Raw genomic sequence first — 15,760 nt, forward strand, 5'->3', positions numbered from 1 at the left:
CAGCAAGAGAGGGAACACAAGTAGGGGGAGTGGGAGAGGGAGAGGGAGAAGCATGCTTCCCACCAAGCAGGGAGCCTGATGCGAGGCTGGATCCCAGGACTCTGGGATCATGACCTGATCCTGAGGCAGAGGCTTAATGACTGGGCCACCCAGGCGCCCCATGTGCCTGGCATTCTTTGGATACCCAGTGTCTGCGTATAGTGGGTACCCCTCGTCTTTCCCTCTCAGCCACATTTGGCAGCTGACACGTCATCACCTTCTTGAAGTGCTTTTTCACTTGACTTCCAGGAATCCCTTCTGGGTTCTGTTCCTGCCTCACTGACTGCTCCTACTGGGTCTTTTGTGGACTCCTGCTCATTGCCCTGACTCCTGTACCTTGGGAATGCCCAAGGGCTTAGGACTCTGACCTCATCTGCACTCACTCCCTAGGGTATCTTCTCTAGTTTCATGCTTTAAATAACATTGATATTCTGGCCGCTCCTATATGTGTATCTCCCTCCAGCCTGTAGCTCTCTTCCTGATCTTTCGTCATCTCCAACCACCTACACAACATCTCTGCATGATTATCTCATAAGTATTTCAGACTCCAGAAAAACAAAACCAAACTCCCAATTTCCCTTTTCAAATCTGCTTCTCCAGCTGACTCCCAGGTGAATTAAAGCCTTTTGAATCATTCTTAACTCCTATCTTTCTCATACCCTATCTCCAGTCCAACACGTCCTTTCAGCTCTACCTTCAAAATAATTCCAGAATGCATCTTATCTCTTCCACTGCCCAGTATCCAAGCCACCAGAAACCATTGTCTGATTTACTGTAATAGCCTCCTAACTGCCCTCCTTGCTTACCTTTTCCCTGCTCTCCTTTGGTCTTCACAGAGCAGGCAACGCTCTTTGAAAAGGCAAGCCTGGTCATGTCTCTGTCCTCACCTCCAAACTCCCCAGTGGCTCCCAATCTCACTCAGAACAGGAGCCAAAGCCTTCATTTATTTTTTTTTTTTAAATTTTGACCTACGAAGCCTAGCATGATCTGCTCCTGACTCCATAACTCTGTGACCTCCTCTCTCAAGCTGTATCCTTGCTGTTCCTTTTGCCCACACTGCTCTTCCCCCAAATTTCCATATGACTCATTCCCTCTCTTCAGGTCTCTGCTCAAATGTCACCTTATCACAAAAGCTTCTCTGACCACCCCAAATAAAGTAGCAACCTCTACCTCTACCCCAGCTCTTCCTATCTCCTAATCCTTTTTCCCTCCATTAGCAGTTAAGTATATGTTCATCAGCTTACTCCTTAGAGGACAAGGATATTGTTCTGCTTCCAGTTCTATTCCCAGCATTTCATACAGTGTGCCTGATGTGTTGTAGGGATTTAATAAATGAATGACTAAATGTTCAATGATCGTTGTGAAATGGAGGCCTGTGGAAATCAAGATGCTACTTTTCAAAACACCAGAGTAAAACTTAAACAATTCTTCAAGCCACAAACAATCCATTTTCCAGGATGCATTAAAGAGAAAGAAGAATTCAGCGAGCCACACTCACAAAAGAAGATGAAATGTTGGAGGAGAGACTCTTAATATTGAAGTTGGCCCAAATGGATCCGAGCAGTCATGTTAGCTTCAAGATCCACGCTTTGAACAAGATGTTGACGGAGATGTAAGTACTTAAAACTTGGTCCCACAAATCTGGAATGCCTAAACATTCATCCAAGTTTGGATTTCTTCATCAGGTTACTTGGTCATTGAAACTTGGGCCTTTTGATCCTGAAACCCTTCCTCATAACAACTTTGTATGACAGGAATGTGCCTCATTCTTCACTCTCTGGTGACTGTCTGATTAAAACACAGCATTAAGTAAATAAACAGACCACTGGTTTGAGAAGCAAACTGAAGAGGATTTAAACAAGGAACCCATCTTCATTCAAATAAGATGTAAAGCCCTATTTGCTTCAGTGTAAAGGTGAGATTAAACATTCATTGTGGAGGTGAGGATGGGTTGATACCTTTATAACCAGAAAGTTTAACAGCTTTGATTAACTGTTCTAAGTGTGGTCTGGGATCTCTGATGGAGGTCCTTGAGAATCTTTCAAGAGGTCTGGAGGTCAGCAGTGTTTTCACGATACTAAGACATTATTTGCCTTTTTCACACTCATTCTCTCACAAATGCATAGTAGAGTTTTCGGGAGGACATCAAATATGTGATATCACAAGAGATTGAACTCAGGAACGTATATGAGAATCTAGCTGTTTTCTATTAAACCAGACATTAAAGAGATTTGCAGATATGTAAAACGATGCCATTCTCACTAATTTTTTTTTTCTGTTTTGGAAAATGCTGTTTATGTTAACACGTGATTTTTATTTTTATAAAGATTTTATTTATTTATTTGACAGAGAGACACATAGCGAGGGAGGGAACACACGCAGGGGGAGTGGGAGAGGTAGAAAGCAGGCTTCCCCTGAGCAGCGAACCCGATGCAGGGCTCAATCCCAGGAATCCAGGATCATGACCCAAGCCAAAGGCAGATGCTTAACGACTGAGCCATCCAGGCACCCCAACATGTGATTTTTAAAAAGGATGACAGTTCGGGGCACCTGGGTGGCTCATTGGGTTAAGCCCCTGCCTTCGGCTCAGGTCATGATCCCAGTTCCTGGGTTCGAGCCCCACATCGGGCTTTCTGCTCAGCAGGGAGCCTGCTTCCTCCTCTCTCTCTGCCTGTCTCTCTGCCTACTTGTGATTTCTCTCTGTCAAATAAATAAATAAAATCTTAAAAAAAAAAAAGATTCTGCCTTTGGCTCAGGTCATGATTCTGGGATCCTGAGATGGAGCCCAGCAGCATGAGGCTCCCTGCTCAGTGGGGAGCCTGCTTCTTCCTCTGCCTGCCGCTCCACCTGCTTGGGCTTCCTCTCTCTCTCTGTCAAATAAATAAAATCTTAAAAAAAGAAACAAAACCCCAAAACTAAAAAGGATGGCAGTTCTTTAAGAATGTAGCTTTTGGGGGAGCTCCGAGCCCATTTTTCTCCCTCCATCCTGTTAGGCTGCTGGTTTTCATTGGTATGATGGAGTGGGGTGAGGAGGACAGGAATAAAGCCATTAAAATGTCACAAAGCTCATCCTTACCAAGATTCAGACACTTTTCTTGAATAAATGCTCCTCAGATTGTTTCAGCTAATGTCTACATTGGCTAATTGTCTACAACTCCCAGAAAGTTAATTTGGATTTTCTTTTGCTATTGTTGGCCAGTGTTTTCACTACTTGTAAGGAAGAATGGATTTGGGGGTTCCTTACTCTACCATTCAGAAAGTGCTATCCTCTTTTATTTATTTTTAAAAGATTTTATTTATTTATTTTGAGAGAGAGAGAGTAAGAGAGAGCATGAGAAGGGAGAAGATCAAAGGGAGAAGCAGACCCCCTGTGGAGCTGGGAGACCGATGTGGGATTCAATCCTGGGACTCCAGGATCATGACCTGAGCCAAAGGCAGTCACTTACCCGACTGAGCCACCCAGGCACCCTGTGCTATTCTCTTTTAAACATATTGTCCTACTGTCTTCTTGCTTGCATTGTTGCTAATAAGAAATCTGATGTCATTCTTCTCTTTTTTCTCCCTTATGTAATACATCTTATTTCTCTGGCTGCTTTTAGGATTTTCTCTGTTATTATTGGTTTGGAATAATTTCATTACAATGTGACTTTGTGTAATATTTTCAATGTTTCTTATAGTGGAGTTCTTTGAACTTCTTGGATCTGTGGTTTTATATTTTTCACTAATTTTGGGAAGTTTTTTTTCCAGTGTTCCAACATTCATTGTTTATGTACCACACCCTTTGGACATTACTTCTTCACATATTTTTTCTGTCCCCTCTCCTCTCCTTTGGGGATTCTATTTCCCTGCATATAAGACCATTTGAAATTGTCCCGTAGCTTACTTATGCCCTCTTTATTTATTTAGAATTCTTCATTTTTATTTTTTAAAGACTTTATTTATTTGAGAGAGAGAAAGAGAGAGAGCACAAGCAAGAGGAGCAGCAGGCAGAGGGAGAGGGAGAAGCAGGCTCCCTGCTAGGCAGGGAGCCCAATGCAGGGCTTAATCCCAGGACCCCAGGATCATGACCTGAGCCAAAGGCAGACATGTAACCAACTGAGCCATCCAGGTGCCCCTAGATTCTTTATTTTTCTGTTCCATTTTGTTAGTTTCTATTGTTATGACTTCAAGTCACCCATGTTTTCCTTCTGTTATGTCTAGTCATTAATCCTATTCAGTGTATTTTTCTGTAATTCACATACCACATAATTCATTTAAAAGTGTACAATTCTCTTAGTATACTGTTGTGCAACCACTACCAAAATCAGTTTTAGAACATTTTCATCCCCCACAAAAGAAACCCCATACCCCTTAGCAATCAGTGCCCTTTTCATCCCAATCAATGCCCCACCCCTGCCCCCATGCCCCCTTCGCTGCTTCCATAGGCCCTAGGCAACCACTAATCTATTTTTAGTCTCTATGGATTTACTTGTTTGGGACATTTCATAAATGGAATCACACAATATGAGGTTCTTTGTTGACTGGCTTCTTTCACTTAGCAAACTATTTTCAAGGTTTTTTCATGTTCTGATATGTACCTTTTGCTTCTTTTTATGCCTGGTCATGTCTGTTTGGAAAACAGACATCATAAATTTTACTTTTTTAGGGCCTGTAATTTTTTTTTAAAGATTTCACCTATCTATCTGAGATAAAGAGAACACAAGCAGGGAGCAGGTAAGGGCAGAGGGAGTGGGAGAGGCAGACTCCCTGTTGTGAGCAGGGAGCCCAACGTGGGGCTCCACCCCAGGACCCTGCAATCAAGACCTGAGCCTAAGGCAGATGCTTAACCAACTGAGCCACCCAGGCGCCCAGAGATATCTGTTTGGAATGTGTTAAGTCTGACATACTTTATGAGACATCCACAGGAAGATGTCAAACAGGCCACAACACACATAAGTCTGGCATTCAGCAAAAAGGTCTAGGCTAGAGGCCTAATTAAGTGGATCTCCCAAATATTTGCAATAATTAAGGCTATGAGACAAAATGAAGTCACATAAGGAAAGAATATTGCCTAAAAAGGCAAGGGGGCCAGAGTCACACCCAGGGATACTCTAATATTTGGGAATTGGATAAAGGTGTAAGAGTAGCAAGAAATATAGAAGAGTGATGGACATTGGGGAGGGTATGTGCTATGGTGAGTGCTGTGAATTGTGTAAGCCTGACAATTCACAGACCTGTACCCCTGAAACAAATAATAGATCGTACGTTCATAATAATAATAATAACAAAAGAAATGTAGGAAAAAAACCAAGAGAGTGAGAGTAAGAAACTGGAATGCACCAGTCACAGGAGAGGATGCCTGCATAAGGAAGTGACTGCTGGTTTGACAGGATTATTATTCATGGGTGATCTGGTTAAGAGCAATCTCAGAGACACGGGAGTGGCAGGACCCAAACCGAATTAAGTTAAATATGGTCTGGGACATGAGCAAGTAGAGACTGAAGAAAGCCAGAAAACTGGCTTTGCCAAGGATCATAGTAGTGGAGCCATGCCTAGGACAGGATATGGAGCCCAAATTCACAGTATGTTGACATCATACTTGAAACCACCTAGATGGCCATCAGTAAGAGATAAATAAATTCCATTTATTCCATGGAATGCCATGAATCAGTTAGAAAGTTGGGATGCCTGGGTGCCTCAGTTGGTTAGGCAAAGATCTTGGGGATCTGCTGCCTTCCGCTCAGGTCATGATCCCAGAATCCTGGAATCGAATCCCGCATAGGGCTCCTTGCTCAGCGGGGAGCCTGTTTCTCTCTCTGCCTTGCCTACCGCTCTCCCAGCTTGTGCTCTCTCTCTGGCAAATAAATAAATAAATCTTTTTTTAAAAGGTTGGAATTGAAACAGATATCCATTATATATATATATTTTTTTAAGATTTTTTTTTTTTAATTTGAGAGAGAGTGAGAGAGAGCATGAGCGAGGAGAAGGTCAGAGAGAGAAGCAGACTCCCTGTGGAGCTGGGAGCCCGATGCGGGACTCGATCCCCGGACTCCAGGACCATGACCTGAGCCTAAGGCAGTCGTCCAACCAACTGAGCCACCCAGGCGTCCCAATATATCCATTATATATTAATAGAAACTTTAAAAAGTATCAAAGCAATACTTGAGAGAAAGTAAAGCATGGGTAGACGGTATCAATGTCAACACCCTGATTGTAACATTTTACCATCATTTACATGTTAATGTAAATGCGGGAAACCCTTAAAAGTACATCTGAATTCTCTGTATTATTTCTCAAAACTACGTGTGAATCCAGTTACCTCCAAAGTTAAAAGCTGAATTAAAAAGTATTTCCAGTATGCACACCATTGGGCTTTTTTTCCGCAGTAAGCACGTGTACCTCTCCCCATTAAAACCTCATTTTTCATTCTGTAAACAAAATCAAGCGAGGGGAGGGGCTGGCTTCCCTTGGGCAAAAGGAGTTTCAGTTTTCAAGGTCTCCAGGTCCGCGCCCGCCTCCGGCCTCCCCCACTCGCCTCTCTAGAAATCCGGGAGGACTAGTATTTCCAACAAGAAAGGCCACTCTAGCCCACCTCGGAGGCCCAAGTCTTGTTAGCCCAGAAAGTTAACGCCTCTCGCTCTCAGAGCAGGAGTGAGCTGGGGAATGGTCGGCCCTATTCCGCTCAGCGACGCCAAGTCTCTGTCGCCCACCCGCCTCGGCTCCCTCAGACAGCCAGGCCCTCGCACAGCCTCGCCGGGAGATGCAGCTATGGCTCACGTTGCTCCAAAGGCCTGGGAACCGGGTGAGCAAGGTTGCGGCCGCGTCTTCCGGCCGGGATGAGTCACTTCCGGTTACAGACTCCCTCCCCCCGGAAGTGAGACCTGATGTAAACACCGGAGCCGGGCGTCAGGGCCCGGGAGGTCAGAAAACCGGGCCGCGGGCGGCACCGACAGCAGGGTTTGGGATCGGGAACGCACGGAGGTCAGGTCAGTGCAGGCAGTGGGAAACTGGGGCATGATCCCAGAGTTGGTTGGAGTCTGGGGGAGGGTTGGGGCGGGAGGGGCCCTTGAACAGAGATCTTGGTAGATGGGAGCGCGGCTCAGACAGGAAGCTTAAGTGGGCGCCTGGGTTGGAAGTAGTATGAGGGCGGTCTTGGACTTGAGGAAGTGGAGGGAAGTGAGGCATCCCGGGGCAGGGTTCTTAAGTGTCAAAGATCTTTGGAATGGGCGTCCAAAAAAGGGTCTTGGAAGGTGGGGTTCTCCAAAGAATGAGTCTTTGGGGACAGAGGCAGTCCAGTGGAGGTGGTACAAAGTGGGAGAAGGTAGGTTTGAGCTCTTGGAGGATGGGGAGGGGATGTGCTTAGGCAAAGGTCTTGGGGAGATGGGAGTTTGAAGGCTGTGTGGGTGCTCTAGGACAGGAATCTTAGAGGGGTCTGGGGCAGGTGTCTTGGTGGGGTTGAGCTGTGCCAGGTATGGGTTTGGGGAGGTGTGTCCTGGGCAAGTCTTGATGGGGAGGGGTTGCCCTGGGGCAGGGTGTTTGGGGAAGAGGGTGGAGAATCTGGAGGAGGAATGTAAGGGGAATGGGATTCCTGGAAGTAGGTTCAAGCCAGTCAATGTTGGAGTCAGGGACAGAAAAGCATACAGGAGGGGATGTCCCGGGGTGTGTGATTTGGAGTGATAGGGGAATCTGATGTAGGGTCATTAGGGCATAAGGAGGTCTGGGAGGACATCCAGGCTGGCCCTGGTCAGGCAGAAATTAGCATGGCACGAGAAGGGGTCATCTGGAGCAAGGCATGGGGCCCCAAGGGGTTTGGAGAAGCCTGGGAGGAGGTAAGGTGTGAGAGGACTCTGAGATGGTGAAATAGGTTGGGAGCTTCAGAAGGGCATGAGAAGGGGAAGGCCTGTGTGTGGTGGACCAAACATGGCAAGTCTCAGGGCCAGGTCAGGGAGGTGCGGGGTCCTAGCCCCTTTCTCTGTTTATTGACAGGTGGAGTTGGATGGTAGGTCCAGGTGTGAAGATGAGAAACGAATGGGGGGTGGTTGCAGGCCATGTGGGGCATTAGGGCCAGGGTTGACTGGCGGTGGGGAGGAGATATCACTAGGGCACCTTCTACCCTATTACTTCCTGGCACACAGTGAGGGCCATGGAGTAAGAAGGAGGTGGGGAGTCCAGCCAAGTCAAGGTGGGCCTGGAGCTGGGGTCAACCAAGTGTGAGAAGATGGAGGAGTTCCTGCCATGCCCTTTGGGGTCTTGGGAGCATAGAGTGGAGACCCCAGAACTATCCGCCAGTTTTGTTGTCTTTGTAGTCCCACTGGAGGCAGTAAGTAGCAGAGGAGGAAGAAGAAGAAATCATTTGGAGACAGGAGTTCTAGGACTTGGAGGGTAAACACCAGACTCTTCCCAACTCTATCCCCATTTGTGTTCAGGGAAGCAATCCTGGACCATGACTCAGCAGCCGCTTCGAGGAGTGACCAGTCTACGTTTCAACCAAGACCAAAGTGAGAGAGGCTCGTGCTTTCACCCTTGTGGTTGGGAGGGAGGAAGGGAAAGAATGGTCAGAGGTGGGTGTTAAGCCCCTGGCTTCCACCTGAGCATCAGCCGAGGCAGCCCGAATTTCCCCCTTCCACCAGGCTGTTTTTGCTGTGCTATGGAGACCGGTGTGCGCATCTACAACGTGGAGCCATTGATGGAGAAGGGGCATCTGGGTGAGCTGTTGGTGGGGGAGGGGCAGTGGGCAGAAGGGATGGGCCGGGCATTGGCTCCCACCCCTACTGACACCCTGGTCCTTGTCCAGACCATGAGCAGGTGGGCAGCATGGGCCTGGTGGAAATGCTGCACCGCTCCAACCTGCTGGCCCTAGTGGGTGGTGGTAGCAGCCCCAAGTTCTCAGAGATCTCAGGTAAGTGCCTTCATCCCCTCCTGCCCTTGGCCCCGACTCCCCGGAATCCTGGCTTCCTCCAGGCACCCCCAAGGCGTGGGCAGATGAAGATGTTAGAGCACCTCAGAGTCACACAGTGAGGCCTACAGCTTGGAAGTCACGGAGCTCATTGCTTGAGAAGCTTGGTGTTTTGCTTTTGCTTAACACTAACTGAATGCCTCATGTATGCCTTGTCCTTCCCTCCAGAGTACTTGCTGTTAGCCTGGTACTGTTCTAAGCACTTTACAGATACGAACTCATTTAATCCTCACAGTACCTCTACGGAGCAGGAAGTATTGTTATCCCCATTTTTACAATGAAGAAATCGACGTCCAGAAAGGTCAAGGGACTTTTCCAAAGTCACACAACCAATAGGTCTTAAAATCTTGGAGACATCGCAGCTGTGCCCTCTTGCTTTGGGCCTCAGGAGCCATCTTGCTCTAAGGTTTTTTGCTAATCCCCTTGGGACATGGCAGGAGAGGCCCTAGGCGAGTCACAGAGGCCTAGGATTCATCTCGGAAGTCTCCAGGGGTATGGACTGGGAGCCTGGCGGTAGAGCTAGTTACTGATGGGAAGTTCCGGGCCCGGGTGTGAGTCCCTGCTTGGTTGCTGACGGGCAGTGAGGTCCTTGGCCCGATAACTCAGCCCCCTCGAGCGTCGGTTTCTTCATCTGTAAATGAGTATAACAGTCTGAGAAACCTGTGCCCTCGGGAATCACACCCACAGGTGCTCATGCCGCATGAGGCTCACACTGGTGTCAGCAGAAGGTTAAGCGAGTGGGCTGAGGTCCCACGGGGAGTAGGGGTGGGTCTTGTGTCACCAGGGCTGCCCCTCACCCTAAACCTTGGCCCCGACAACGTACCCACCTGCCCAGCAGTGCTGATCTGGGACGATGCCCGGGAGGGCAAGGACTCCAAGGACAAGCTGGTGCTGGAGTTCACCTTCACCAAGCCAGTGCTGGCTGTGCGCATGCGCCATGACAAGTGAGCCTGAGGGGGACTGGGGTGGGGGAGGTAGGAGGTCCCCACAGCAGGCAAGAGGGCTAGTCCTCCATGGGCATCCTGCCCTCCCCTCATGGACCTCCATTGTATGATGCCCACAGAATTGTGATCGTGCTGAGGAACCGCATCTACGTGTACTCCTTCCCCGACAATCCCCGAAAGCTGTTCGAGTTTGACACTCGAGACAACCCCAAGGGTGAGAGGACCCGAATGTGCAGGTGTGAGGGCAGGAGGCAGTGGACAGGGTGGAAGTGAGAGAATGCCAGGGGCGCCCAGAGAAGCTAGGAAAGGGGCAGGGAGAGAGTCCCTGGCAGAGAGGCTCATATTCCCAGTCTGTCTGTCTTTCCATCCGTTAGCCAGTTCTGTCTTCCCACCCCTGGGGGCCCCAGAGAGCAGGGAAGGAGCACCCAGTAAAGACATTTCATGGCTGTGCCAGGGATCCTTGGGCCCTCACTGGTGGCAAGCCAGGCAGATGGCGGGCCCCCCTGAGAGTTCTTTGGGGGCCATATATCGTGGAAGGTCAAAGTCTGGCCCTTACCCAGCTTCCTTCCATTCCGAGACCCCACCGGGCCCATGACCTGGGCCCTGCCTCCCCTTTACCAGCCTACCCCCTCCCCCAACACTTTGTCCTCATACCCTAGGGCTTTGTGACCTCTGCCCCAGCCTGGAGAAGCAGCTGCTGGTGTTCCCTGGACACAAGTGTGGGAGCCTGCAACTTGTGGTGAGCCATCCAGGGGGCAAGTATAGGTGTGTGGGCGGCTGGGCTGACCCGTTCTGTGGATGGTTGGCCTCCGCCTTCCATACTACCCCAAGCCCAGACTGCTCCTCCTCCCATAGGACCTGGCGAGCACGAAGCCTGGCACTTCCTCTGCTCCCTTCACCATCAACGCCCATCAGAGCGATATAGCCTGTGTATCCCTGAACCAGCCAGGCACGGTAGTGGCCTCCGCCTCCCAGAAGGGCACCCTGATTCGCCTTTTTGACACACAGTCCAAGGAGAAACTGGTGGAACTGCGCCGAGGCACTGACCCTGCCACCCTTTACTGGTGAGCACAGGGTATGTGCGGCGGGCTGCGTGACCCTATGACCCTCTGCCACCTGACCTGTGTGCATCACTGCCGATATGTCTTCTAGCATCAACTTCAGCCATGACTCCTCGTTCCTCTGCGCTTCCAGCGATAAGGGCACAGTCCATATCTTTGCTCTAAAGGACACCCGCCTCAACCGCCGCTCCGCGTGAGTACTCCCTGCCCGGCCCCACCCTGTCCCCCGTCCCCCTGCCTGTGTCCCACACCTGGGCTCAGCCAGTGCTGCCTGCAGGCTGGCTCGCGTGGGCAAGGTGGGGCCTATGATTGGGCAGTACGTGGACTCTCAGTGGAGCCTGGCGAGCTTCACCGTGCCTGCCGAGTCAGCCTGCATCTGCGCCTTCGGTCGCAATACTTCCAAGAACGTCAACTCTGTCATTGGTGAGTGGGAATAGCTCTTGCCTCTCGACCAGGGGTGCTGCATGGGCAAAGTCCTGCAGTTTGGACCTGCAGGAATTTCAGGGCATGGGAAGCCGGAGAGAGCTAGAGCGGGCGGCTCAACTCCATCACCAGAGGGACAGCCTGAACAAAGGCCTGGAGGTAGACTGTAGGCCATGGGACACTGTCGAGGATTGGAGTGGGTGGCTTCCGCAGCCTTTAACCTTTTACCCGTTCTCCCCCCCCCCCCCACCCTCTCCGCTTTCAGCCATCTGTGTAGATGGGACCTTCCACAAATATGTCTTCACTCCTGATGGAAACTGCAACAGAGAGGCTTTTGATGTGTACCTTGACATCTGTGATGACGATGACTTTTGAGGACACTGTGGGTTGTGTGAGGGACCTGCCGTGCTAGATTAAAGCCTTCAGGGGGTCAGGAGTGCCGTGGAAGCTACCAGCCAGCAAGCAGTAATGGGGCAGGTGCCCACCTTCCAAACAGCAATGCAATGCCTACACAGCTCACTTCCCCCAAAAAAACTTCTTGGGGACTGTGTGCCTGCAGGACCAGGCCAGGGACCCATGGAGGGAGGAGACCCCCCTGGGACTCCCAGCCTGAAGACTGCTAGCGACCTAGAGGGAGTGCCCTAATTCACCTGTGGGGATTAAAAAACCTTCCCAGAAAGAGACATCTCTGATGTGGTGAATATGAATAAAAAAAAGGCCCTTGATAGTATTTATGGCTGGACCTGGGGTGCAGGGGTGGGGCCTGAGGAGATGCAGCTGAAAAAGCCCTGCGGGAATTTCCAAGTAGGTGTGGCCCTCTTGGACCCTAACAGTGGGATCCTGCAATCCTGCCCGAGTCTGACAGCCCCTATCTGTATGTCCCAGAATGTGTTACTGCATGTCCTGGAAGGTCAGGATTACTGTGTTCTTGAACCGTCAGCACGGCTAGGAACCGCCCCTTGGGCGCCCCCACCTGGGGGTGGATGGGAGAGCCTCGCCCGGCGGCGAAGACTTGATTTCCCGGCAGCCCCTGCTGCCTTACACTTTCGGCGTGTTGCTGGCATTTCTGGTCACGTGCATTGCTGCTACGTAGTCCGCCTAGGTGGATGAGAGAGCAACTGCTGGACTCAGACTCCATTTCCCGGTGTCCCTCGCGGCGGCGCAGGGTACAACGGGGGTTGTAGTCCGGCTTCTCTTCTGGCTGGTCCAGCTACATCGACCGGCAGGATGTCGGAGGTGCGGCTGCCACCGCTACGCGCCCTGGACGACTTCGTTCTGGGGTCCGCGCGTCTGGCGGCTCCGGATCCGTGCGACCCGCAGCGATGGTGCCACCGCGTCATCAACAACCTCCTCTACTACCAAACCAACTACCTTCTGTGCTTCGGCTTCGGTCTCGCTCTGGCTGGGTGAGGGAGGGAGGGGAACGCCGGTTGGCCGGGGACGACTGCGGGCAGGAAGGGTGGACCAGTGGGGTTTTGAGGAATGGGAGGGGGATGAAGGCTGGAAGGGCGAGTTCATTAGAGATGGAAAATCTTCGGGGCCTGGGAGGAGAGACTTGAAGGAAGTCGAACGTGGTTATAAGGAGTGCCTTGGGTGGGATACGGGCTGGGGATAGCGGGTCGGGAGGATGGAGAATGTGGGACTGGAGAGGAAACTGGGTAAGGAGGTGGACCAGAAGATAAGGAGGGCCTGAAAGTGAAAGTGGGGGTGGAGGGGGAGGACGTGAGTGATGGGGCCAGATTAAAGCGGCCTTGGAGGACTTCGGTCAGAGACAGGGACAGGGACAGGGATGTGGTCAAGTTGAAGGGTTGGGAGGGTGGGCTTGAGGAGGCACTAGGAGTGGAGGGGAGCCTGGTTGTGATTGGAACATTCCAGGAGCATGTACCTCTTGGGGAAATTGAACGGAGAGGGAGGACCCAGTGGTGGAAGGCTTGAGACCAGAGAAGGGTGGAGAACCTGGAGGAACCTGGGCAGGGTAGGAAGTTAAGAGTGGTACTGAAAGCATGGAAGGGGTGCTAGCAATGATGGGGGGAGAGATGTACTGGGAGTGGGAACCTGGATGGGGAATTTGAAGGGGAGGAAGTCTGGAACGGGTCTTGTAAAGACTCTGGGCCCGCGGAGAGGGAAATGTCTGGAGACAGAAGGCCTGGAAGAGGAATCTACAGGGATGGGCCCAAAGGGTGGATTTGGGGGCGGGTTGGGGTGGGGTCTGAGGGGTTGGAGAGGGGCCCCGCCCGGGTAGGGCTGGAAGAAAAAGAGCTGTTAAGGTCTGGGAGCCTGAAGGCCTAGCGGGTTGAGAGGACCTGAAACGGGAGAGCTAAGGAAGATGGGACTGTAGGATTGACGGAAAGGAAATTAGGGCCTCCAGGGCTCCTGGGAGTCGGAAGCCCTGGAGGGAGGAACCTTCGGGAGACTGGCTGGCAGGAGTTGTCTGCCGGTCTAGAGGTCCCTGAGAGGGGGGAACCAAAGCTCTTGGGGTGCGGGACGGGGGTGGACGGGGAGGCTTGGAGGCTGGGCAGCCCTCTTGCCGTCGCCCGGGCTAGCTCAGTTCCATTGTCCTCGCAGGTACGTGCGCCCGCTGCACACCCTCCTAAGCGCGCTGGTAGTGACGGTGGCCCTTGGCGCGCTGGTGTGGGCGGCTGAGACTCAAGCAGCCGTGCGCCGCTGCCGCCGCAGCCACCCCGCCGCCTGCCTGGCCGCAGTGCTTGCCTTCGGCCTCCTTGTTCTCTGGGCCGTGGGCGGCGCTTGCACCTTCCTGCTGAGCATCGCCGGGCCCGTGCTTCGTAAGTATCCGCTACCCGTCGATAGCCCAATAAACGGCCAGCGCTTGCGCACAGTGGCAGGCCAGCCCTGCCCTAAGAGGGGACGGGGACACCCGGCGGGCGTGGCCACACCGCCTTCGCAAAGCGCCCTCCTTGGCTTTGCCTTCCCTCTTCTAGGAACGCCCCTCTTACTACCGCCCTTTCGGGCCTCGCTCTGAGTATTGAGCGTCCTCCCCAGGCCACGTCCGGGTTACCCTGAGCCCTCCCTGGCCACGCCCCTGTTGCAAGGCTCATTACTCGGCCACGCTTTCAGATCGCAGGCATCCTGGCCGCTGACCACTTTATTGGCCTGCCCGTGCTCCAGTTCTCCTCTGTGGGTCCCCATTGGCTAAAAGCTGAGGTCTCATCCCACTGACCCTGCTCCTCTCGGCACTGCCCACAGTTATTCTGGTGCACGCCTCGCTGCGCCTGCGAAACCTCAAGAACAAGATCGAGAACAAGATTGAGAGTATTGGTCTCAAGCGGACGCCCATGGGCCTGCTACTGGAGGCGCTGGGACAAGAGCAGGAGGCTGGATCCTAGGGGTCTGGGATCTGTACCCAAGACCTGGAGAATGCCATCCCCACCCTGGCCCTGTAGAGGGACCCAGAGCCCTTTCCCAGCCCTTGAAATAGAGGGCCCCGTCCAGTTCAAAGAGCAGAGGACATCAGCGACCCTCCCCACCCCAGGTCCGAAATTGGGATATCCCTGCTACCCAGCGCCTGTTACCTAGGGGACCGCACTTCCCCAGCCCTGAACCTGGGGCGTGGAGCCCAGAGCATCCGTGGCCAACCTCAAACTCTGGACCCAGAGATACTCCCCCCACCCCCAATCTGGGACCCACCCATCTCCCATGCTCAGCCCCAAAGCTGGGATCTGGGACCAAGGCATTCTCTTGAACCCTGGACTAATAAGGCTTTTCCAGACCCTACCCTGGCTTTGAAACCAGGTTAGGGCATTGCCAAATCTTGAACCTGGGACCCAGTGTTCCCAGCCCACATCAGGACAGAGAATTCAGGCATCCTGACGCTGTTGAACCCTTGGCTCCATGTGACCCAAACACCAGTCCCACTTGCCTCTTTCCAGCTCTGCTTAGGGGTTCTGCCCCCCTCTCCAAAGTTCCACAGTGATGAGGACCAAGGGGTATGGTGGGGAGGGGTGGGGGTAGACCCGGAATGGGGCATCTATAATCAGTGTTACTGCAACAATAAAGGCTGGTGCATCACTCAAGCCAACGTGGGCTTCTGGGGTCAAGTCCATGTGCTTCAGTGGCCAGTAGTGGCCTTCTGCTTTTCAGTTCTGCTGGACTTTTTCCGACTAGGTCTCTTTCTGTCTGAGTATGCAGACTGAGCAGGGAAGCTCTGCATTCCTTCATCCAAGTGGCTCCCTCTGGGGCAGAGCACAGAGCAGTTAAAGGCAGAGTGTTTCCTATCATTTGTATTACTGACGGCTCCTGTCCGGGGCTGGCGAGGAATCGGAGCACAGACAGGCGAAGCTGTTGCCCCACATCACAGCAAGTGAAGCCCAAGTGGATGACATTAGGCTGTTCCCAGTGTT

At 52.0% G+C, this 15,760-nt stretch overlaps 2 protein-coding genes across 5 annotated transcripts; both read left to right on the forward strand.

Annotated features, from left to right (window-relative positions):
- The first annotated feature begins 6,647 nt into the window (after positions 1–6,647).
- WDR45 (WD repeat domain 45) lies at positions 6,648–12,085 on the forward strand. Of its 4 annotated transcripts, none has more exons than XM_047715577.1 (11): positions 6,648–6,820; positions 8,445–8,516; positions 8,649–8,723; positions 8,813–8,917; positions 9,810–9,918; positions 10,038–10,132; positions 10,578–10,657; positions 10,774–10,982; positions 11,071–11,172; positions 11,257–11,402; positions 11,668–12,085. In XM_047715577.1, exons 1-11 carry the CDS (start codon positions 6,682–6,684, stop codon positions 11,775–11,777), a joined length of 1,242 nt encoding a protein of 413 aa, XP_047571533.1. In that variant the 5' UTR covers positions 6,648–6,681; the 3' UTR covers positions 11,778–12,085. The 4 variants fall into 4 exon arrangements, with proteins under 4 accessions (XP_047571533.1, XP_047571535.1, XP_047571534.1 ...); XM_047715578.1 differs by having other exon boundaries at positions 6,653–6,820; positions 9,813–9,918; XM_047715580.1 differs by lacking the exon at positions 6,648–6,820 and adding an exon at positions 6,858–7,004.
- Positions 12,086–12,226: 141 nt separating this feature from the next.
- On the forward strand, positions 12,227–15,438 carry PRAF2 (PRA1 domain family member 2). Its single transcript, XM_047715581.1, has 3 exons — positions 12,227–12,808; positions 13,968–14,185; positions 14,607–15,438. Exons 1-3 carry the CDS (start codon positions 12,630–12,632, stop codon positions 14,744–14,746), a joined length of 537 nt encoding a protein of 178 aa, XP_047571537.1. The 5' UTR covers positions 12,227–12,629; the 3' UTR covers positions 14,747–15,438.
- The last annotated feature ends 322 nt before the right edge of the window (positions 15,439–15,760 follow it).

This window comes from Lutra lutra, chromosome X, assembly GCF_902655055.1.
Source record: "Lutra lutra chromosome X, mLutLut1.2, whole genome shotgun sequence".
NCBI lineage: Eukaryota > Metazoa > Chordata > Mammalia > Carnivora > Mustelidae > Lutra > Lutra lutra.

Excerpts from the sequence above, each read along its gene's own strand:
- WDR45 (XM_047715577.1), top strand. The coding sequence starts at position 6,682 with ATGGTCGGCCCTATTCCGCTCAGCGACGCCAAGTCTCTGTCGCCCACC. Across the intron at positions 8,517-8,648 it reads ACGTTTCAACCAAGACCAAA|GCTGTTTTTGCTGTGCTATG; the intron begins GTGAGAGAGGCT and ends CCCTTCCACCAG. Across the intron at positions 8,724-8,812 it reads GATGGAGAAGGGGCATCTGG|ACCATGAGCAGGTGGGCAGC; the intron begins GTGAGCTGTTGG and ends GTCCTTGTCCAG.
- PRAF2 (XM_047715581.1), top strand. The coding sequence starts at position 12,630 with ATGTCGGAGGTGCGGCTGCCACCGCTACGCGCCCTGGACGACTTCGTT. Across the intron at positions 12,809-13,967 it reads TTCGGTCTCGCTCTGGCTGG|GTACGTGCGCCCGCTGCACA; the intron begins GTGAGGGAGGGA and ends TTGTCCTCGCAG. Across the intron at positions 14,186-14,606 it reads CATCGCCGGGCCCGTGCTTC|TTATTCTGGTGCACGCCTCG; the intron begins GTAAGTATCCGC and ends CACTGCCCACAG.